Consider the following 23,873-nt stretch of genomic DNA (forward strand, 5'->3'; position numbering starts at 1 on the left):
GGTGATGCACAACCTACAGCATGAGTCTATATATAATGTGCATCTCTGGAGAAAGAAGCCATCAGAACTGGAGCCTCCTCCTTCCCATCCCCCAAAGCCAGGCCCAGAGTTCAGCACCCACCCAGCCCAGTCCCAGTCACAGTAGAACCCTCCAGAACTTTCCTCAAACTCCTTACTTCAGTCACAGACTCCATCACCCCTGGCAAGTGTCAGTCAGCATCTTCTTGTAATGGCCAGCTTCCTCTTGAAAAAAAAAAAAAAAGCAGGCTCCCTACTTTCTGTCTCCCTCTCCCTGAAAAGCCTCAGAAACACCTAAGTGACAGCCCAATAGTCATACGCATGGACATGAGAGGGAGGAGAGGCTGGTTCTTTAAGGGAGACCAAAAGCAGAAGATGAGAAACCTTAGGACCCCCTGTGCACACCCACCTTTTCCCAAATGGAGTAGCCAGGTTCCAGTGACACCTAATCTCACTCTCCCCTCAGCTTCAACCTGCCCCCAGCCAGTTTGTATTGTTCAGTCCATGTCAGTCAGAAAAGGAAAGTGGGCTAAAAGCACCATGAAAACCCTGCCTTGTTCAGAGATGGCTCAGAGCTCCCTGGGGCCACCTGAGGGTGCCAAGCTGCTGGGCCATGGCTCTTCCAGCAGCCTGTGGCCTCCCTTGTGGGGGCCGGGGTCCCTGAAGTTCTGCCTGGGAGGTGCTCATCCTCCAGGTCCCTCAAAAATGGGCCTCCACATCTTCTGCCCAGCACCCGCACCTCGCAGCCTCTCCCCACAACCGGGCCCCTGAGGAGCGGGGCCTGAGGTAGACTGTGCATTAGCTAGCTTCCCTCTGCCCAGTCCAGGAAGGGGGAGGGAACCTCTCGCCCCAGCTCATGGTCCTTGTCCTTGGATGTGGGTGGGTGACACTGTGGCGTGAGCCCTTGGCCACCATCTTCTGCCCACTGCTCCAGCTGACCAGAACTCCAGCACACCAGTGGGGTGGAAAGTGAGGGGGAGAAAGGGACGACCCCACTCAGCACGGCCTCAAGATGCAGAAGTCCAGTTCCTGGGGCTTGCGGCGCAGATTACACTGGTCCCGGGCCAGCAGCCGGCCTCCGTGGCCCACACACTTGAGCGGACGCCTCTTAAACCCCCGGCCGCAGCTCTTGGAGCAGGGCGACCAGGCACCGAGCTGCCAGGTAGGACAGGGCTCCCCGCAGGCTCGCGTCTCCACTGGCCGATGGGCTGTATCGCAGGCAGAGGCCACGCGCTGACCCGGCGAGCCCCGGCAGTCCACTGCTCGCTTCTGCAGGCCACTGCCGCAGCTTGCAGAGCACGGTCCCCAGGTACCCGCCACCCAGCGTGCAGGGGGCCTATCGTCCGGCTGCTCCACCTGATTGGAGAGGCTGAGGACGCTGTTGTGCAGCACGGAGGGGCCCCGGGGGTCCTTGGGGTGGGAGGACTTGTCCTCCCGAGGCTCTTTGGGCAGATAGAAGGAGTAGCGGACGCGGGGCGGCGTCATCTTCCCCACAGAGAGGACCTCCACGGTCAGGGGCTCCAGGATGGGCCGGGACGCCTGCAGGCTCTCCACTGCCGTGCCCGTGCCACTGTACCGAAGCAGGCTGCCCTTCACCACCAGGTCCCGCTCCACAGCTGACACCACGAAGTGCCCGTTGAGCAGGTACTTGCCTTGGCTGTTCTTCAGGGCCAGGTAGTTGTCATCCCCAATCAGTCCCTTGTAACCACGCTGGCGGATGTCGATGCTGGAGGCGCCTGCAGGGATGGCCACCACGAAATTGTAGCCGTGCCTGGGGTTGGAAGGGGGCATAGTGCATCAGACAGAAACCTGGACACAAGGACCTCACTCTCCAGTATTTTTGTTTTGGGGTTTTTTGTTGTTGTTGTTTTTTCAGTAAGTGTATCTTTGGGGGCAATCTAGCACGGAAATAAATGCACAAGTTCTGAAGTCAGAGACATCACTGCCCCTTGCTTAGTAGTTGGTCTGAGCTTCTCTGGGCTCCATTTCCTCACCTATAGAATGGGGCTCAGAAACACACAGGCCTCACTGAACTATAAGGAGGATTTAAAAAGCCACAGCACCTAACACATGTAGCGTAGTGCCTGATGCCCAGTGAGGACTTAATAGATGCCCAAAAGAAGGAAGAGGGGAAGAAATTAAGTCCAAGACAGGGAGCTCAATGCAGTGAGAGCACACTGGCCCCAGAGGCAGGGAGGGAGATCCAGCCTGGTTCAGACAGTTGTCCTTTGGTGACTTTAAGCAAATTAACCTCTCTGGTTTCTGTGTCCTTATCTGTACAATGAGTGGGTTAAGCTAAATGATTTCTCTCTTTTTTTTTGAGTTGGAGTCTCATTCTGTTGCCCAAACTAGAGTGCAGTGGCAGCTCCTGGCCACCACAGCCTCCACCTGCTGGGCTCCGGCAATCCTTCCGCCTCAGCCTTCCAAGTAGCTGGAACTACAGGTGCGCGCTATCACACCCGGCTAATTTTTCTTATTTATTGTAGAGATGAGGTCTTGCCAACTTGCCCAGGTGGGTCTCGAACCCGTGGGCTCAGGTAATCCACTCACCTCAGCCTCCCAAAGGCGTGGGATTACAGGCTGAGCCACTGAGCCCGGCTAAGCTAAATGATTTCTAAGGCTCTTTCTAGATCCTTCCTTTAACCAGTGAAGTCAGTCCCCATGCGGCCTCCCCACTTGCAAGTCCCCATGAAGGACAGTCTGAAACACTGTAGCCTGCAGTTTCTGAGCTCCCAGAGCAGGGACTGGGTGTCTTCCCTGTGTATTGCCCCCCCAGGGACTCAGCGGAGGGTGTCATGTTTGGGGGGACAGTGGAGGCTCTAGAATAGCCATCAAGGCCTTTCCATCATCAGCACCTGGACTCCCAAGTAAGCCAATCACCTCCCACCTCCAATTAGGACCTCAATTGTCCTGCCTGCCCCCACTTCTTTAGGAACTGAGGTGAAGACTTTTGAAGGAGAATGTACTTGACCTCAGAAAGCTCAAGCAGGGGAGCCCAAGGTCTGGATTCGGGACGAGAAGAGACTCAGGCACATTCCCCAGGAAGTGGAGGCTCCCTCAGTCCCAGCCACTGCTGTTTCTTGGCAGTTTATTGCCATTCTTGCCTCAATCCAATCCCCCAGGCCAGGGTCTCAGACCAAGGAAGAGAGCGCAGCTGTCACATTTGGCCTTATCATGATGAACAAGTATCAAGCATTTATTATGCACCAGGTACTGGACTAACTCCTTTACTCTTCACAAGAGCACACATGGAATATATTGGTATTATAACCACTTTACAAGTGAGGACATTCTGGAGATTGAGCCACTTGCCCCAAGGTCATCATGTGTAACTGAGCTCTGAATGCAGGTCAGCCTCACTCTAGAACACCAGTCAGACCCTAAGAACTCTGCCATCTCCCTGAATATCGTCTCCTGTTAAGTGGGTCCTCTTACAGCATTCATCTTTGCTTGCTGAAAGAATGAGTGAATGAATGAATGAATGAATGAGTGAATGAATGTCAGCCCTAGAGGAATACGAGTGTCCTTCACAGTACTGGCTATTGGCTAGGATCTGACATTCACCCCAATCGAACCCAAGCTTCCAGTGCCTGAGGGGAATTCCACTCATGCCCCTCTCCAACTCCTTGTAGCACCCTCCAGGGCCAAAACTTACATGGGCTTGGTGAAGAGTCCTGTCACCTTCTTGCAGCTCTTATTGTCTCCCCCACAGACCCCACACTTGTCGAATCTCTTCTTGGAGCCCAGATTCCCATCACAGCCAGCCTTGATGCACTTGCCTTGGACACAGACAGAGGTGGAGTCGGGAGTACAGGGTGTACCATCCACCACCTGCAGCACCCAAGGAGGGAAGAAAAGAAAGAACAGGACAGCTCAGCCAGATGCTCCTGGAAGACCTAGTCCCGGCTCCATTCTTCACCGGCCGCTGCTCACCTTGGGTGCCAGCACATAGAAGTAACCAGTGCCGTTGGCTCGGCAGATGAGCTTGCACTTGTCCCTGGGAGACACACCTGAGTACTTGGGCACCCACGCCACGGCAAGGGTGAGCCGGTTGGTGCTGTGGTTGTAGCCATTGAAAGCCTCACACTGCTCCTCCCGGAAGCTCTTGCCAGAAGCTGAGGAGGGAAGAAGCATGAGAAAGAAGCTAAATGGAAGGACTGGGGGTGCGAAGAGCCTTCTTCCCAGGGTGCCCAGCCTGTCATGGCTCTAAACAGCTCACTGAAGCTACAAGCTCCCCATTTCAAAGGACTACAGCAGACTGGGATCAAAGGATCCAGGGTGCAGACGAAAATGCACACCCCTTGAGCAATATATGCCGCCTTCTCTAGGAAACTAGCCATAAACTCCCTCTATATTGAAACTATTTTCAGAATAATATTATCAAATGCATAAAATGTTGCATAGATTTACAAAGAATACCAGTTCTATTGATATACAACTATCAATAGATTTTGAAACAAATCTGTGTTACATGTGTTTCTTTGTTAATACATTAAATAATAAGGCTCAATAATCAATCTAATAACTACAGAAAGTTTGAAGGATGAACATACATGGCATTTTGAGAATTCTGCAACAACCATAGAGTCCTTTGAAAATATCTATGATTCCACTGGTGACAAAGTCACAGGTACTTCTACTACTATTGTAGCTTGTTGCCCAAGTGAATGAAATACTCCATTTTATATGGAAAGGTTAGTAAAAAAAAAATACTAAATTTCTAATTGAAGAAAGAACTAAATTTCAGATCAAAATGTTAATAAAAATAGAGATGTAAGCCGGGCGTGGTGGCTCATGCCTATAATCCCAGCACTTTGGGAGGTGGAGGCGAGAGGATTGCCTGAGTCCAGGGGTTCAGACCAGCCTGGGCAACTTGGCGAGACTTCATCTCTACAATAAATCAAAAAGTTAACTGGGCATGGTAGTGTGCATCTGTGGTTCCAGCTACTTGGAAGGATGAAGTGGAAAGATCACCGGAGCCTAGCAGATCAGGGCTGCAGTGGCCATGATTGTGCCATTGCACTCCAGCCTTGGTGACAGAGTGAGACTCCTACTCAAAAGAAAAAAAAAGAGATGCAATTTTTTTGCCCCGCCAAGTTCATAGGCCCTGGACTCCTGCCTACGAAGATAGGCTTGTCAGGACTTCGCTAAGAGGACTTCTAGTCTCATGCCCTTGAGCCATTTAGTCTCCCAGTCTGAGCATTCAGAAGGCGGAGGGTGGAAAGAGGAAGGATCCTGAGTGGAATCTTCACCTCTCCACTTCCAGGCTTTGTCCTGGGGTTCAGAATCTTGACTGTAGCCCCTTAGTGGCCATGAATTTCCCAGAGTTGGAGGGTGACCCCCAGCCTCACCTCCTCTTGGCCCTGAACCACTACTACCCTCCCCACCTCACCTGAGCTGGGGCAGGGCTCCAGGTTGCAAGATCGGTATTTCACTCTCACTCCCTCGCAGTACTTGCCCCCGTTGGCAGGGGTGGGGTTGCTGCACCGCCTCCGGGCCAGCTGCACGCCCCCACCACAGGTGCGTGAGCAGGGACCGTAGGGCTCCCATTTGGCCCAGGAGCCATCCACCTGTGAGAAAGAGCCTGTTATACTCCTTTGGAATCCAGGTGCCACACCCAGCTGCCCCACTCAGGTGCCCAGGTGGCTCTTTCCCCATAGAAAAGCTACACTGTAAAGCCTCCACATTCCAGCTCAACTCACCAGAGTAAAACTCGCTTTGTATCATGAGGGGGGAAATGATAAGCAAATGACCAGTGTGCACACAAGACTTCAACTGATTAATTAGCAAATACCAACTGTTACAAATGAGGCTGTTCAGAAGAGAGACCTCTTTGGGCTATAGAGTGAGGCAGACAAGTTTTCCAATGGCTTCCACCCTTGCCACACTGCACAAGTGGGCTTGAGCAAGTGGCAAAACCTCCTGAGGTTCCAGGTGCTTCACCTGCAAAAATGGGGCCAATACTTCATTCTTCCGCAGCCCGTGGCCAGGAAGGCTGGAGCGGAAATAAAAATATATATTTTTGATAGGATCGATAATATTCAGACCAGAGGTCAAATAAACGATATAAATGGCATAACACATAGGAAAATTCCTAGCACTGTGCTAGCTCCAACGCAGGAGTTCAAAGATTCTCCTAATCTATTGTTAATGTATACACAAGAGTCTACAAATCTAAAGCATGGCCAGTCCTCAGCCTCATCAGTAAACAATGTCACCAGAGATATTTGAATATTTTTATTTGTGAATATTCTATAATACAGACTTTACACCAGACCAAACTGGTCTTCACTTTACTCAGGAGCTGTATTTGAGAAAGTTCCCTATAAGCAGTTCTAATGTTTGTGTTAAAAATAGATGTAGGCTGGGCATGGTGGCTCATGCTATAATCCCAGCACTCTGGGACACCAAGGCAGAGGGACTGCCTGAGCCCAGGAGATCAAGACCAGCCTGGGCAGCATAGCAAGATCTTATCTCTACAAAAAAAAAAAAATCAAAAAATTGGCCGGGCATGGTGGCACACACCCGTAGTCCCAGCTACTCAGGAGGCTGAGGCAAAAGGATCTCCTGAGCCCAGGAGGTCAAGGCTTTGGTGAGCCATGATGGTGCCACTGCACTGTAGCCTGGGCAACTGTAGCCTGGGCAACAGTGAGATTCCAACTCAAAAAAAAAAAAAAAAAAAAAAGGAGATATAGATAAGATGCTCTTAAGCAATCCTAAAACTCCATTTGGCTTTGGGGTGAATAAGGCAGTGTTTTGGTTTGGGAGTGTTGGGTTTTTTTCATCTTTTTTAGGAGGGTAGAAAAGGGATAAAAATTTATAGTCTTCATTTTGTTTGTCTTAGTATGACAGTAAGATGAGTTTTCACCCCCGAATACACATCAGTTGAGCAACAGAGGAAGCAGCTCTACTGTACACGCCTGGGATTAAAACTGTCACAGATCATCCATAAAGTGCCTAACCCACATGGAGCTCATCAGGAACCAACTGCACATAATAGAAATACTCTAACTTATGTACATAATCAGCATATTTATTCTATCTGTCCTCTTGTCACATAGTCCTTGCCTCATTGTGTCAACATGTCTGTTTGATCCTGTTTTTAAAAACTCACTTTCCCTTAACCCTGCTAGTGCCCCACCTCATTCTATCCTTCACTTCCTGACAGAGCCATCCACATTTGCTCTTTCCACAACCTCACTCCTCAATGCCTTGCAATCTGGGTTTCATTGCCCTCACATCACAGAATCTGCTCTCTCAAAAGTCAGTGATGACCATCTGAAGACTGAAAGAGTCTGGGTCTAGTTTAATGCTTCTCCACCACTTAACACTGTTCCTGCCATTTCTGAGACAATGCTATTTGGTTTTTATCTGGTATCATTGCTTCTCACTCATTTGTGCAAAAACATGTATTGTGTTCCTGCCCTCTGCCATGGCATTTAATCACCAAATATTTGTTGCCTCAGGACAGGCAACACGAGGAAAGATAATGATCATTGATCTTAGCAATGACAGAATCATTTGGTGGCCTCAGTAAGAGTTATTTTGGAGGAATGGTGGCACCCTGACTATAAGCCTGACACCATGTGCAGCAAGTCCCTGCCCTCAGAGCAATTATATCCTAGTAGGGAAGATGGACAATAAAACTGAGCCAGTACACGTAGAGTGTTGAATGGTGTTAAAAGCAGGTGGGAGTGAGGGAGTGGGAAGAGCCTTGGTGAAGCGAACTGCTCTGGATTATGGGGTGTCAGGGAAACCTCACTTGTGCAGAGACCTGAAGCAAGTACAGGTATGAGCCATGCAGATAATTAGAGAAAGAACACTCCAAGCCGAGGAAGCAAGCACACAGACCCTGAGTAGGGGATGTGGCTGGAGTGCTCTGGCATCACTGGCACAGAACAAGCAAGGCAGAGAAGCAGGAGAGGAAGTCAGAGAGGTGCTGCTCATTCTGTCAGGGGTAAGTCCCCTGCAGAGAAGCAGCATGACCTAACTTACATTCCAAAAGGCTCCTGCTGGCTGCTATGATGATGGGATCAGTCTGTAAAGAGTAAGATCAGAAGCAGGGGGACCAGCCTGGGAGTGAATGCAATCATCCAGGGGAGAGGGAATGATGGCTGGGACAGGGTGGTGAGAAAAGGTTAGACAATGAATCTAGAAGTCACAGTCCCTAGGGATAGGACATGACATGTATGAGAGGAAAAAGAGTTTTGACATGAGTAGCTGGAGCATGAAGTTGCCGGAGCAGGTCCAGGGGAGATGACCAGGAGCTCAGACTCACTGGCACTATGTGTCTCAGATGCTCATCAGGTACGCCTGGAGGAGTCCCCAGAATCACCTAGAAATGTAAGTCTGCAGTTCGAGAGAGAAGCCTGGGCTGGAGATACAAACCTGGGAGTCTTCAAGCTATAAGTGATACCTAAAGCTGTGGTCTAGATGACTCATCTAAGAGACTGAGTGTGGACAGTGAAGAGGGAAAGGACTGAGCACTAAAGTTCATCAATCTTTAGAAAATAAGAGTTTGAGAAAGAACTCATAAATGAACCTGAGAGGGGCAGCATAGAGAGAAGGAGAACCGAGAGGCTATGGACACGATGCTCCCAGGGGTGAGGTGATGGGCTGCCACAAATGCTGCCCTCAGGACAGGTAACACAAGAAAAGGTAATGATCATTGATCTTAGCAATGAGAGAGTCATTTGATGGCCTCAGTAAGAGTTATTCTGGAGGAATGGTGGCAGTCAAAGCCTGATTGGAAGGGGTACCACAGAAAGGTGAGAAGACAGGGTTTGGTGAGAGTACGCTTATACAACTCTTTCAAGAACTTTGCTGTAAGGGAGTCAAGAAAACAGACCATGACACATGAAGAGGGAATATTATCATGAGAAGTTTTGTTTAAGACAGGAGATGTTACAACAGGTTTGCATCTTAATTGAAATGACTGACCATTGTCTGACCATCGCCGCCATTGCCTTGCTAAGCTATGGTGTGGCCATATGCTCTTTGAGCTATGGCCAGGCCATGTTTTCTTAAGCTATGGCCCCTTTCCCTACCTTGGGGAGGTTAATCTCCTCTTTCTTTCTCTCTCTCTAATTTACTTTCTAAATAAACTATATTTTCTAATCTTAGAAAAAAGAAATGATTGAACAGGCTTGCATCCCAATAGAATGATTCAGCTCAAAAGGGGGAAAAACTGTACTGCAGGAGAGAGACAAGAGAATTGAAAAGTGATGTCCCTATGTCCCTGAGCAAGGAAAAGGGGACAGTATTCTAGTATAAAGACACAGTACAGCCTCAGATCAGAGCACGGACAACCTGACCATTGCAAAGGACAGGTGGAAACAAGCACAGAAGCAGCCTGGACAGTGGAGACAGTGGTGGAAGCTGGTGGACATTCTTCTGATTACCTGATTGCTCCTTTTTTCTAAGAAAAATAGGAAGAAAAATCACTGGTGAGAGTTAAAAAGGAAGAAAGAGTTGGCAATGGCAAGAGAGAGCTGAAGGTGCTAACTAACAATTTAGGAGGGTGACAGAGCAAGTGAACTAGGAAATGAAATCTATGACTCCTGGGCAGCATTTGTGTGCCCACCTGAGTTTCTAAGTCATGAATTTAAGCCAAGACTGTGAGCACAGTTGCACGTTTTCCTCTAGCCATACTCACCTATGCAAGCACAACTGAGCAGAGGAATGAACTGGATTCAGCCTAGGTGGCTTATCCACATGATTATGATGCAGAGAGACAGGGGCAAGGGAGTCAAGAGTATATGTGAAGGAGGGAGTTGAACAACAGACCCTGGAATCTCAGCTCACTAAGAGGAGGTACAGGCATGAGAAGGGCGAGAGATGATGGAAAAGTGGTTGTATCATTGGACTTCAGGCCCAGATGGGACTGACGAATTGTTGGAATTCAAAACCTAGATGGCATAAGCTGGGAAGACAGACCTTGGAGGTCAAAGAGGAATCTTTAAACTGAGATCCTTGAGGGTTGCAGTGATTTGTAAGATAAGCTTTTTGATTTGACCTTAGCCCATGAGGGCAATGTCCTCCATGAACGGCCAGGTTTCAGTGCAAACAGAGTGACGAAGGGACTATTTGGAAAAAAGATGGAAGATATAGTAGATTTTGCTGGTGTTAAACCAAGAATTCCAGAAAGTGTGTGTAAAGTGGAGTTTCTCAGACCAATATCCTAGACTAACTCCAATATCCTAGACTCGTCATCTCTGGGTTCTCCAGCCTGCTCTTCCCAAGAGCAGGAGCTGGCCACAACTCACCTGTCCTCAGGACCTTCTAGTGGAAACATTAGCCTGGTGGTCAAGGCAACTGTGACCTGACCCCAAATGACCTCCTAAGAGATCTACCCAGGCTCTAGCTCACTCGGACCCTTCAAGAAGAGAAGACCCAGGACCCTTGCAGGACCACCCACCTCCCTGCCTTGCTCCCTGTAGAGATGCTATTCATTCCTTGGGCTCTCTTCAAATCCAGGCTTCTCTCCAAAGTGTTCTCAGTCTCCTCTAGTCATCATTAATCTCTCGACCCTTGTTCTCCATGACATGTTTTTATACTCTGTCCTAACACGTAACACACATAACACTTAACACACTGTGTTTTGTATTGTAGTTACATTTCTAGCTCTCCCAGTAGACTGTGAGCTCTCTGAGGCATAGCCTGTGTTTAATTTCTTTTTTTTTTTAATCCATAGTATCTTACACAGTTCTCTAAATAAGAGTGGGATGTTGCCCAGCAAACAGTTGAAGATTTAATTAAATACATATTCTCAGAACACAGAAAAATATTTTAAATAATGCTGCACCACACTGATCTTGGGGCAACTGATAAAGTGCTCAGTGAATGGTTTTTCATAACATTGCCTCTGTGCATATAAAACCTATACCAAACCCTCCCCTATCTGGGAAGAAGAGAGGGGAATGTGCAATCATCTCAAGGATTGAAGAGAAGGACGGACTTCTTATTATCTCTAGAAAAGTACAAATCCCTTTGCCGCCCAAAAACAAGACCTGAAGAATATAAAGTTGTTATTATATTCAGAGAATATTGGTGGTTCTGAATTTTTTCTACTTTGATTGCTATTTTTATTTATCAGGGGGAAAAATGTTTTGTTCAATTATGTTTCAGCTAAAGAAAAACAACAATCATAACAGGACAAGAAGCATGGTTCAGAATGCAGCAAATGACTAGAGCTTGCCCAGAGCTTTGCTTCATTCCAGTTCTGAACCCTGTTCACCTGTGTGGTCCCCAGCTGCCCAGGAAGGGAACACACTGAAAAATAGTTGATGAGAAAAGGAAAGGAAGAGCCAGCGAGTGAGCCACTCCTAACATCAATTGTTCAGCTTTAGGTCCAGAGCTCCTCCCCAGGTAGGATGAGGCCTAGAGCTCAGGGCTGAGCCCCCACCTCCCATCAAAGGCTTTTTCACATGTGTGTAAGGCCTTGCCATGTCCTCTGACCTACCACAGCTTTTCTCTCCAGTCTTAGAATCAATAAAAGGATAGAACAACAGATAGAGCAATGGAGGCACAGTGCAGCAGTGATGGTCCCACAGCCAGTCTGTGATGGGAAACTTCACAGGAGAGGCCGAGGGCAGGAGAGGTCCCAGGGCCTACACTTCTCTTCCGAGCAGTCCCCAAGTACAGACTCCAGCACGCACTTACCCTATACTTGTTGAGGTTGTGCCTCTCCACACAGGCCCCCTTGAGGCAGAACTTGCCCTCGCCACAGCTGGTGCCATCTGCCCAGGGGAAGTGGCGGGTCTGGCACACCATCTGCCCCTTGGCCTTGCCAGTGCACCACAGCTTGGTGCAGTACTGCATGTAAGGACAGGGCTTGGAGCCCACGCCGAAGGCCAGCTCACACTGCTGGCTCAGAGTGTAGCTGGCACCTGGCAAGTCCTCGGGCAGAGAGATGGGCTTGCTGGGTTGGTCCAAGAGGCAGTCACCTGCAGAGAGCAGAGGGTATTTATTAGGACAAGCTTGGAAAGGTGAGGTTTGGCTAACCTAGAATCTAAATGATAGGGAGAGAATGAACCAAGGGGCAACTGAAATGGACCCATGTAGAGCCACCTCCTAGGGCCTATGCACACCTTAGGTACAGAGGACAGCCCAGAGAGCAGGTGAGCACCTCTACCAGTGACAGAAGCGAAGTCCCCTCCAAGTTGGCCTCATTCCTCTCTGCCAACCTGGCTTACCATGCCCGCTGTCCAGAAAGTCGGTAATGATGGCAGCACTGCAGGCTGACCAGGGATTGGTGCGGTCAATCTGGATGAGGGTCGGAGACATCATGTGGTTGGCTCGGAGCTTCCCAAACACCTCCTCACATACTTTCACATTGTCATGGGGCATGTTGAACACATGGCCTGTGGGATGAGGCAAGAGGACTCAGAGGGCAGGAGGACAGAGCTACCCAGAGAAGGTGTGGGGGGGTAAGAAAGGCATGGTAGTGGGAAGAGTTGGAAAGCTGTGTCAACACTTTCAATAGACAGATTTGCAAATGTCCTCAAGATCGTGTTCTTGTGTTTTCTGTCCCCTCCTTGAGGCTGTGGGTTCCCTGAGGACAGAAGTGTGTCCCTTTGTTGTTAACATATTCTCCCCCCACAGTGCCTAAGTGATGAGACACTCTGCAGAGGTACTCAGACCACACCACTGGCCACTGGGGCTGGGGCAATCAGAAAGAGTAAGACAAAGTCATTGCCAAGGCAGACCTTGCCCCCAAGAAATGGTCACTAAGACTTCAGGACATGAGGGTGTTAAAACATATGTCTTCCCATCTTCCAGAGCACTCCATGCAAACCAAGAAAGACCTCAGAGGGGAGCCCCTCCAGACTTACCCAGCTCGTGGGCAGTTGTGAAGGCTGATGGCAGCCCATCATCCTCGATGACAGAGCAGCTTCTCTTGGGGTCACACATGGTGCCCACGTCGGCCATGCCCAGGGTGTCACAGGTAGTGGCTCCACACAGGTCCTGCCAGGTAGGGAAGAAGCAGAAGCCAGACTGACATCAGAGACAGTGACAGAAGGGATCTGAAGGGATGAAATGGCATCCTATGGGACATTCCAGCTCATCTCATTCCAACCCTCACCAGGCCCAGTGCCTTTCAGCCCAGCCCTTTCTCCTAGGGGAGTTGTGGGGCTATTCATGGAACCAACGCAGACTGAGTGAGGAGGCCTCAGGAAGAAAGTTGCATGACTCACCAAGAAGATTCTGCCCAAATCTACCCAGAGGGGTCCTCTACGAGAAAATTAGGAGGTACAAAATTAAATTACAAGGGCCACTGCTTTATATAGAGTTGGCCTTCCAGACCAGAAAAATAGTGACTCCCACAGCAGGGTAAGGTTCTGGTCATGGCTCACTAAGGCAAGTGGGGGTGGAAGGCAACCATGTTTCCCATTCAGAGTCAACTTTGAACAGCCTTGGTCCTTGCTGGGCTGCCTTTTGGACAACCATGAATTAAGTTCAGATTCTCAGCCAAAAAGTCACCAGCCAAGGGCCCACCCATGCCAGAGATCTGGCTTTCTTGGGCTGGGAGGAAACAGAGTGAGGCAATTACAAACCACCATCTAGACACAGTTCAGTTGGCTACAGAAGTTCCAGGGGACCACAGGTTCAATGGCTGCTAAGAGGAAAAGCTAAATTAAATAGATTGTCTCTTAACAGGAAGGTCCCTCTTTTTGTACTAAAGCTTGACTTGCTGCAGAAGCTAGGGCTTCTAGCAACAAATTCTGATAGGAAGTATCTCTGGGGGATGAAGAAAGGTGGAACGGGGCTTCTAGGGTGGATATCTTGAGAGTCCAGGAGTTGGAAATAGGATAAGACACTTGTGAACATTCTGCACCTCTGGAGAAGACGTGATGAATCAGTGCTACTAGTACTGTCTTCATGACATCGCTGCCTTTATTGCAAAAGGCATTCTACAGTTTATAAGAAACTAATGTGTAATCAATCACCTCATTTAATCCTCACAACAGTCTTAAGAGGCAGATATATTCACATATCTGTTTATCAAAGGTAGAAACTGAGTCTTATGCTCATAGCTCATCACTGCCATGATGTATTAAGTTCATGACACTGTGCATGAGCTTTGCATGTTTCCCCCAGTTTAATCCTCACAACATTCTGCTGAAATAATGACTACTATTGCCACCTTCCACCAAAGAAGCTGAAGCTCAGAAAGGTTCAGGTCACAGTGCAGAAACATGTGCTGAGGTCCTGAGTGGGCATTTAGTGCTCTTTTCAACATGTCACAGCTAATTGCCCAGCAACTACTGAGCTAACACTCAGGAGAAAGAGCTCCAATGGGCTCGCCTAAACACACACACAGAGCTGTTCTCAATTTTGTTTCTCTTTAGGGCTATATGTCTGTGCATATGTGTTCATGTCTTGTGTGTGCACATGTGTGCGTGTCTGTGTGTACACGTCTGTGCATGCCTGTGCATGTGTGTGTGTGTGAGTGTCTGTGTAAGTGTGCATATGCTGGTATGGGTAAAGGGGGGCAGCAGCACAGTGAGTGGAGCTGGGGGCATGGGAGGAAAGTGGTCATAGTACAGAAAATCAGCAAAATCTAATCCAAAGCACTCAGAAGTTTACCACCTGAGTAGTCAAACTTGGCTTCCCATGGTCAGGTGACAGTCACACCTCCTAATGAGTTAGCAGTTATTCTGAGGGTGACCAGCCTGAACCCAGGTGCCCCAGAGTCAGCGGCGGGCTCCATGCAAGCTCAGCCCTGGTCTGCTGCCTGTACCAGGGTATTTCTTCCACTTCTGGGAAGCCCATGGGAGACCTCAAATGCCTCTCTTCCCAATATCCTTCCTCTTCAAAGACTCACTCTCCCAGAAAGTTCTTCTTCCCTAGAGTGCTACAAAATAGCCACTGTCAAAACTTGGGAGGGGAGGTTCACCTGATCAGCAGCTTAGAGAGCATGACCGCTGGGCAATACGGGTCAGTTTGTGAAATGGGGGGAAAGGGGACAGGATGAGAAAGAAAAGGATGAAGATTCATGCGAGGAGCTGGGCTCGGTGGCTCAGCCTGTAATCCTGTGCCTTTGGGAGGTTGAGGTGAGAGGATTGCCTGAGCCCGTGGGTTTGAGACCCGCCTGGGCAACTTGGTGAGACTTCATCTCTACAATAAGTCAAAAAATTAGCTGGGCGTAGTAGCGTGCACCTGTAGTTCCAGCTACTCGGAAGGCTAAGGCGGAAGGATCGCCGGAGCCCAGCAGGTCGAGGCTGTGGTGGCCGGGAGCAGCCACTGCACTCCAGTCTGGGCAACAGAGTGAGACTCCAACTCAAAAAAAAAGATTCATGCAAGGAGACGGTGAAGGAGGGGATGGGCAATGGGTCCTATACGTCCCTGGGTACAGGACCCTACAAAGGCCAGGTCTCTGGAAGTTCTAGCCTAGTGATTACAGCCTGCAGGGGCGCCTGTGGGGCAGGTACATCCCACTGCTATGTACTTCCCTGCACATCCACTCCTGGCCTTGTGTAAGACAGAGAGGGCACAGGAATAAGAGCCAAGAAGCCTAGATTCTGGTCCTAGCCCCATCACTAAGTAGATGTGTGACTTGGGTCAAGCCCCTTCTCTCCTTGGGGCTTCAGTTTCCTGTTCGGGGGAAGGGCCAACTCTCAACTAGAACCTGAACTGTCCGATGCTTTAAGCCTCTGCCCCTTCCCCAATCCCAGGGTACTTAGCCCCTTCTGGCCCTGCAGGTTATAAAGGAACCCCACAGACATATGCTTTTAGAATGAAAAAAACCCCTACGAATGTTTTGTCTACTAACTCAAATCATGTAGTTGACAGCATTCACACACAAAAAAGTGAAGGTCACCCACATAGAGATTCAGAGTCCTGTCCCCCCATCCTGCTCCTCTGAAACAGCTACACCGGATTGAGACCCCAGACTGGGATCTGGAGGGCTGCTGGAACTCAGCTGGCCCCATAGCCGCCTCTGTAGCTGGGAAGTCCTTACAGCCAAAAGCCTTCTTCCTCTCAGGGAAGGTGGATTCTCTCTGGAGCAAAGACATGCAGCTGCAGGCCCTTCTTGGCCAGGAGCGACCTGTTCTTTCCATCAAGAAATCCCGGTTTCCCTGGATCAAACAAGAGGAACAAGGAAAAAGCCAGCAAATTTCCTGAGGGTGAGGGTGTAGCTGAGACCCGCCATCCTGCAGTAATAGTGTCTTCACTGTGGGAAGATGCAGCTGTTTGGGGTCAGAGGCTCTGCCTGTCTCTCTTCCCCCCGTCAGGGATTCAGTGAGGAATCACCGGGCCTTAGTGCTTTGAACGCCTACAAGCACTTGTACCGGAGCCCAGTGGTGCCTCACTTGTGGCATCAAATATCTCCACCCTTCTGGAAAGAACTCAGAAACACTCAAATTGCCTTAACCTCTTCAGTTCAGGAGCTTGTCTCCAGAAAACAGAAACTGTTCTGGTTTCTTCCTCCTAGAGGGTGAAGGTATTTCCCAGCCCAGCCCCTACCTGTCTCACTATTTCTGGCAATTTGCCACTTCACTTGGTAGTTGCAGCTGCTTTTCCAGATGACCCAAGAACCTAATCTTCCTGGACTATTCTTTTCTTTTCTTTTTTTTTTTTGAGTTGGAGTCTCACTCTGTCACCTAGACTGGAGTGCAGTGGTACGCTCCCTCGCCCTGCTGGGCTCTGGCGATCCTTCCACCTCAGCCTTCCAAGTAGCTGGAACTACAGGCACACGCTACCACACCTGGCTAGTTTTTGATTTATTGTAGAGATGAGGTCTCGCCAAGTTGCCCAGGCGGGTCTCGAACCCACGGACTCAGGCAATCCACTCGCCTCGGCCTCCAAAGAGCTGGGATTACAGGTTGAGCCACCAAGCCTGGCCTGTACTACTCTTTTCTAACTGTCCCTTCTTATAAAATAATTTCTGACTGGAGCAATGATTTAAATAAATAAATAAGGATAATATATTGCAGTGATCCAATCTGAGTTTGTCAATGTTGTTCCATATACACTCCCACCACAATTCTCACCAGTTGCTCTCCCTACGGACCTCCCTCCCACCTCCTCTCATTTCCCAGGCATGTACTGAGACGCTCGGTGTTTTCCATCAATACAAAGAGAGAAGAACCCATAAAAAATCAAGCACATTAATGTTTTTTACATGGCAGGAGATATATGTGTTCTCCTGTAGTCAACTTCCTGCGTCCATTGAAGTTCTAAGGATGAAAGCCAGGGCCCACCTTCATGAACACATCACAGCATCCAAGTACTACCACACCCGGAACTTCAGAGTTGTCCTCTTGTGTTGCAGGTAAGAAAACTGAGGCTCAGTGAGTTGAGATTACATGCCCGAGACCACCTGGCTATTAAGCAAAGAATGGGATTCTGAATCCAAAGCAGAGTTCTTTAGTCTAAATCATTATTGCACAGATTAGGGTACCGTAAGTACCAGTGAAATGCACCCTGTGCTAGTGTTACTACTGCCCCTTTAACTTGTTTCCCATCAATATCTCTGCCACACATCACTATATTTCCATGTCCAGCCCTAAATCTATTTCTATTTGTAAACTCCACAGATGGGAGAGCCTCGCTCTGCTAGAAGAAATACATTCTAAGCAATTGCCTGGGCAATGTGACTAAGGTTAGTTACTTCTACAGCCAGATTCAATTTCACTGGCATAAAAATCTCTCCAGATGTACAAAATGGTATTATTGCAAGAGACTGAGGTAATCAAAACAACAGGAATTACCTCAATGAGGAAGAAGAGGAACCCAAAGCTTGCAGGAAGACTAAATCTCCTCTAAAAATCATCACTTCAAAAGAGAGTACCTACAAATGCAATGCTACCAGCTAACATTTATTGACTCATTACTGTGTGCCCAGAGCCTGTCCCAAGAGCTTTCACTGTATTCCCTCACTTAACCCACAATAGTTTTAGAAGGAAGATATCATTATCAGACTCCCTCTTCCAGAAGAGACCCAGAGAAGGTAAGTATAATTAGCCCAGGGTCACACCCTAAACACAAGGTTAGACAGACAGGAAGAGGGCAGAGTGAGGGTCTAACCCAGGCAGTGCAGTCTCAGAGCTGAGCCCTCACCATGGTTCCCCACTGCATCTGGTAGTCTTCTGCCCCATTGATGAAGGGGCTGGGGACTCTCAAGAGGGAAAGATTGTTCACCCGTTCTCCCCTCTCCCTACAGCTCAAGCTAATGCTGGTTGACACTGAGTGGGGAGAATCCTGGGGAGAGGGAGAGGCAGGATTAAGTGCTGAGAATGCTCTTTGCGGTGTCTGCGCTTCACTGGCCAAGCAAGCTCCTGGCTTCTTGCCCCACACCTGCGTTGACACACTGACCCCCGTCCCTGCTGTGCACCCTGTCTGCTGACTCCAAGGTGGATTAAACACACTCCTCTCTGGGGCCCCTCCTTTCTCCAGGGCAAAATCTGATGGCAGAGAGCCAAAATGAAATGCCAGAAGAACCTAAGACTCTCTCTCCCAAACCTGCAGCCCGACAGCCTCGAAAGCTGGATTAATGATCCCCAGAAAGGGAGGTGAGCTACCTCAGCACTCATAGCTACAGGCGGTCCTTGTACTTTTGTCTGTGCCTTCCTTCCATGATCACTTGCTGAATGGACAGCTTGCAGGGGCCCATGTAGGGACTTATAAGACACAAAGAGGTCCCTGCCTAGAAGGAGTTTACACATCCATGGAATTAGCAAATGCTGGTATCCATAGTTTCCACACAAAAACAGGAAAATGAAATCAGACAAGTGTTAGGTATACTTGCAAGGGCAGTGGGACAGAATGTTTTAAATCAGGGCTATCCCACATTTCAGTTCTGGCAAGGGATCTGTAAGTAATTACTCAACAACAACAAGAAACATAAGCTGAGTGACTACTAAGGTAGTGATAATAAGAACTGCCATAATTGGGTGCCTGCTGTGGACCACTCAGTAACTTATCTTTGCAACAGCTCATAAGTCAGGTACCATATCATCATCATTATCCTCATTCTAAGGATGAGGAGTGTGAAGCTCACATCGCTGATTCACTCAAAGTCTATTGCTAGGAAGTGCATGCTCCCAGATTCAAACTCAGCTCTGCCTGACTCCAAGCCTGTGTTTTTCCCATGATGTCACATGACTGTGACCAAGTCAGGGTGTCAAGGCAAGATGGGGAGAGGGGGTAGGGAAACACAACAACAGAGAAGTTCAAAGGCAGGGAGAGACCAAGACCAAAGGAAGGAGAAAACCTCACTTGCCTTGCTGACTAAACCAGAAGTTTAAAAAGAAAAAGGGAAAGATTCCCTCCAACCTTATGCCCTCATCTTGCAACATTAATATCGGGCTTACTTATTTGGTGTAAGCAGGAAAAACAGAGAGCACTCACCCCACAAGACAGGGAACAATCATTCTCTACTCCTTCCTTTCTCCCTTCCCATCCTTCCGTTCATCCTTCCTCCCAGAAGTAGTGTTGCATTTCCACTTGGTGACCAAGAAAAACAGACTGTTAAACACCAAATCTACCAATGGTCCCTCTCTTCTAATATCTTGCCTGACTTCAAAAAATATCTGCATGATATCATGATCATTTTTTATTATATTGGGATATATATGTAACATATATAATATCATTTCATTATTAACTTTTTAAAAAACAGAACACTAAATTTCACTGCCCTGTCACAAGTGCTTTATTATTGAAAGAACTGGCATTAGTTTCACATGAGGTTCCAGGATGCTGTCGCTTTGCGTGGTATAGACGTTCCCCTATGAAACATGGTACTGCTCAAGACCAAAACAAAAAGATAGCACCAAGCTCAGGACTGTTGAGAGGACAAACGTCAGAGGGGAAAAGGAGGAAAAGAAAGGAAGACAATGAAGATCCTGTCTGAATGATCCCCAAAGAAGAAGGTGAGGGCATGGAAGGAAAGAGGGAGAGGAGATAAGAAAGGGAACAACATAAAATGACACTAAAAGCAACAGAAACAAAAAAATAAATGAAGAAGCAGGTAGGAAAACCATAAGCTAGAGCCCTAAAAACAAACAAACAAACAAACAAAGTCAGTCTAAAGGAGGAAATGTCACAAACAGCAAAACAGATGGTGGCATGGAAGAAGAGGGCGTCTGACAATGTATAAAACAACTTCCTTCCCCATCCCCCCAGCTCTCCAGCCCCATACCTCTTCTACTGTCCCATCCTTTGGAGGGTTTCCTCAGCTCCAGCATCAATGGGAATATTCCCACCCCACGGGGCTTCCCATGGAGAAGGCTCCATGCCTTGTCTGGCAGTTAGCATACTACATTGTAATTAGCTATTGTCTGGTGGGCTTCCCACCACACAGTGAATTCCTGGGGCCGGAGGCCACATCTTATTAATACTTGTAGCTCCACAGCCTGAGATAGTACCTGGAAATGATATGCTCAACAAATATTAAAAGAACAGATGAATAAATGAATGAAAGCCATGCTACCACAAAGGGTTACCCAAACAGCAGAGACACTGGGCCTGAAGACAGAAGTCTCAGTGAATGACAGCCTACCAAGTCTCGGCATTAAGTAACTGGTTCCTTCTGCCCAATGCACCAAGAAGACAAAGAAACTTTTCTCTTCACAGAAATAAATAAGAAAGACCCTGGCTCTAATTCTCCACAGATCCTGGTTCCAATCTTGTGCTGACTTTACCCTGCTGTTACGAGCCTGGAAGCTTCAGATATGCACTTTTCTCCATGAACTTATTCTGGGTCTCAAGTCAACTCCTTAAATTGTCAAAATACTTGTTGTATGATCACTGTATTCTCCTTTCCAGACAGCTAAGGTTTCTGGAGACGACATCTGCTTTAGACTAGAAGAAGCAGCTGTTTGATTGTGTTCTCATGGAATACTGTACCTTGCCTCCAGGGAGTTCAGGAATGAGAAGTTCCTAAGACTCTCAGAATGCAGCAGGCCCTGAAGTCTGTGCTAGCGAGGAGATGGGGGAAAGATGTTTACTCTAAAGCATAAAGCACATACCTTGTCGATGGACCTGCCAACACAGCCGCCCCACTCTCTGGCTTTGCCCTCTAGACGCCTAAGGGAAGGACAGCTTCTAAAAGTCACAGCTTGCACATCACTGCTTCTGACCCAATGGTCATGCATCTTGTACCCATTATGCATGAACAACATAGCCCCTAGGGGTCTAGCACCACTGAGAAACAGAAGCTGTCACGCTGTTTAATTGCTTCTTCTTCAAAAGGCGGGATCCTTCTGATGCCATGGCCCATATTCCCAGCAGGAGTCCTCTTCCCAGGGCTGGTTCCAAAAGCCAGCCTTAACCGTCAGGCTGCAGAGACTGAGATCTGCTACTTTGGAGCCTTTGAGTGACCTCCACAGGGGCATCCCAGGTAGCGGATGGGGCAGCAGCTGCTTTGCCCATTAAGATGTCCTGTTCTTGGCCTTTGCTTTTTTTCAAACCCCAGCAATCTGACAGCTGAGCTGGTCTGTGTGCAGAGGTCGAAGCCACCTCCTTCGCAGCTTCCCTCTGACTCAGGCAGTGCTTGTAGGGGCTGGGCAGTGGCAGCTCAACAGACCTCAGTTGGAAGAATGAGCACAAGGAAACAGATTCAGGCCAAAGACCTCCCCAGAGAAACCAGGTGGTGGGAGGAGAAGAAGGCTGGGAAAGGAGGAAGTTCAACTCCAGGAAGGGACTAGCTGTGCCAAATGGGTTACTGTGGAAGACTCCCGCTCCAGCCCGTGAGCGCCAGTCCAGCTTTGAATGGCCACTTGAAAGCAGCGGAGAGTTAGAGTCCCAGAGATAACCAAGAACTCAGTGCCATCTTCAGAATGCTCTGGCTATGATAATGACAAAACAAGATAATGGCACAGATTCAAGTCACAGCCCCAAAATCAGAGGAAGCCAGTCACTTGGATGACCCTTTTCTTCCCAGTCTCCTGTATCTGAGAAATCTCAAGAATCCAAAAACCTCACAGTGCCCAATCACTCCAACACCCATATGAATCTAAATGTTCACAGATCCATGGTTTGAGACAGAATATTACGTAAAGACTTGCAGAAGGCAGGGCTGCTTTCCTGGTCTGTGTCCATCTTTCTCATCCCAGTGTCCTTCTAACCCTGAAGTCTCCAAATGCTCTTGACTAAGCTCACACTACTTCCACCCCAGCAAAGGCAGAATCTGGAGCCCTGCAGTCAAATGTAGTCATAGGAATCAGTGAGCTGGGAGCAGGAGCAACCTTGACTGCTCTGATGGGTAGAATACATCTGGGCATATAGCAAGAGCATGGGAAGATTGGTGGGGACTTTCCCACCTCAGCTCCAAAGGAAACTCCAAGTGAAACGTTCCCGACTCCAAATAGCTGACCTAACTAAACTGCCTGCTCTGGCCCAGCAGAGAAGCTGCAATGGAGAGGGGATGCTCCCGGTACTTGAGTCTGCCCTTTTAGTGCTACTCACCAAACAACCCAAAGACCACTCCACCCCCACCCCACCCTCGCCGTCCTAATCTAGGTCTTCCAAGCCCAGAACAGAGAGAGGACAACCTGCTACCGCGAGAAATGTAGCAGGCGCTGACCTTGCATCACCTTCCAACTCTACGGTCAGTTAAAGGAAGCCTGAGAAGGGGTGTCAGAGAGGACTTAGACGCCCCATACACTAGGGCGGACCGCTCCCGCCTTCTCCAACACCATCCTCGTAGCGCCTCCTGTCGGCCTTGGACACAAACTGCGACTGCGGGGCGGAAACTTCCTGGGTTCCGGCCCCTCGGCGCCTGGTCCGGGAAGCGCTGATTGGCCGCGCAAGACCAACACCTTCGGAAAGAGTCGGCGCTCTTCCAGCGGCCCGGATGCACGTGAACCGGGGCTCCGTGGAGCCTAGGACTGGGCTCTCCCTGGAAGCTCCAAAGTTGGAGTCGGAAGAGATCCATGAAAGTTAAACTCGGGAGGCACTGCGCGGCACAAAGGGGATTTGGAGCGCTAAGGGCGATGACCCTAAGAGAACGGGACCACCTGGGTCCAAAGAGGCGGCAGGTCAACTCACCTGCCTGGTGAAGAGGATGGCGGTGTCCCAGTACTCGGGGTGCTTGTCACTCACTTTGTTCAGCTTCTTCTGCCAGGCACAGAAGTTGCGAAGAGTCAGGGCCGCGTTGCCCGTGACCTTGGGCCCAGTGTCACGGTCTCCGAGAAGCAGCACCTTGACCACAACGATGTTGATAGGGTTGAGGATGCTGGGGTGGCGGTAGAGTCGCGCTGCGGTGGCCAGCAGCGTCAGCAGATAGTGCTCCAAGTCCGTGCCGTGGAACTTGACCATCGACTCGTCCGCCACCACCAGGGTCTCCACGTACCGCGGGATAGACACGAAGCGCTTGGCGCGCCCAGACCTGCGCCGGCTGCGACTCTCCCCCAAGCCCGCCCGCCGAGGCTTGTAAGGGTCCAGGGCCCGCAGGATGGCGGGGTTCCAGCCCGAGGCCACCCCGCAGCGAGAGGTGGGGTCTCCGGAAGGCCCGCCCGGGGCACCCCGGCGCTGAAGGAGGTGCGCGCCCTGGCTGTTGCGCTGCGCGGCCGGCGCGCTGGCGTTGGGCAGCGGGCTGATGACATACTCGGCTCCTCGGTAGCCGAAGGCTCCGCGTAGCCCCCCGCACAGGCTCACGGCGGCGAACGAGTCTGGCTCGGCGTTCACGTCCCCGGAGTAAAAGCAGCGTCGTAGGTCTGTGGAGCTCCCGGCGAGCCCCTGGAGGGGGACACTCAGATGCTCCGTGGCGAAGGCGGGTGCCAAGAACTGGGCGTCCGGCGTCAGGTGTAGGTAAAAGTCCTCCTGAAATGCTGTGATCTGAAGAATGAGTCCCTGATCCCCGGAGTCCTCGGGACCCGATCGGTAGTAGTGGCGGCCGGTGGCGG

General features: G+C 49.4%; 1 protein-coding gene across 1 annotated transcript in view; it reads right to left on the reverse strand.

Annotated features, from left to right (window-relative positions):
* Positions 1–580: 580 nt before the first annotated feature.
* ADAMTS15 (ADAM metallopeptidase with thrombospondin type 1 motif 15) overlaps positions 581–23,873 on the reverse strand; it is a 23,506-nt gene continuing 213 nt past the window's right edge. The window contains exons 2-9 of the mRNA XM_008057884.2: positions 23,017–23,873; positions 12,852–12,984; positions 12,213–12,380; positions 11,680–11,963; positions 5,411–5,588; positions 3,952–4,133; positions 3,674–3,849; positions 581–1,789 (exon numbers count right to left, since the gene is read on the reverse strand). The exon at positions 23,017–23,873 is cut by the window's right edge and continues 8 nt beyond it. Coding sequence (XP_008056075.1) covers positions 1,015–1,789; positions 3,674–3,849; positions 3,952–4,133; positions 5,411–5,588; positions 11,680–11,963; positions 12,213–12,380; positions 12,852–12,984; positions 23,017–23,873 — 2,753 coding nt within the window. The 3' untranslated portion in view covers positions 581–1,014. The remainder of the gene's footprint in view (positions 1,790–3,673; positions 3,850–3,951; positions 4,134–5,410; positions 5,589–11,679; positions 11,964–12,212; positions 12,381–12,851; positions 12,985–23,016) is intronic.

Source organism: Carlito syrichta, unplaced genomic scaffold (genome assembly GCF_000164805.1).
Source record: "Carlito syrichta isolate Samal-C Ts95f unplaced genomic scaffold, Tarsius_syrichta-2.0.1 Scaffold303153, whole genome shotgun sequence".
In the NCBI taxonomy this organism is placed as follows: Eukaryota; Metazoa; Chordata; class Mammalia; order Primates; family Tarsiidae; genus Carlito; species Carlito syrichta.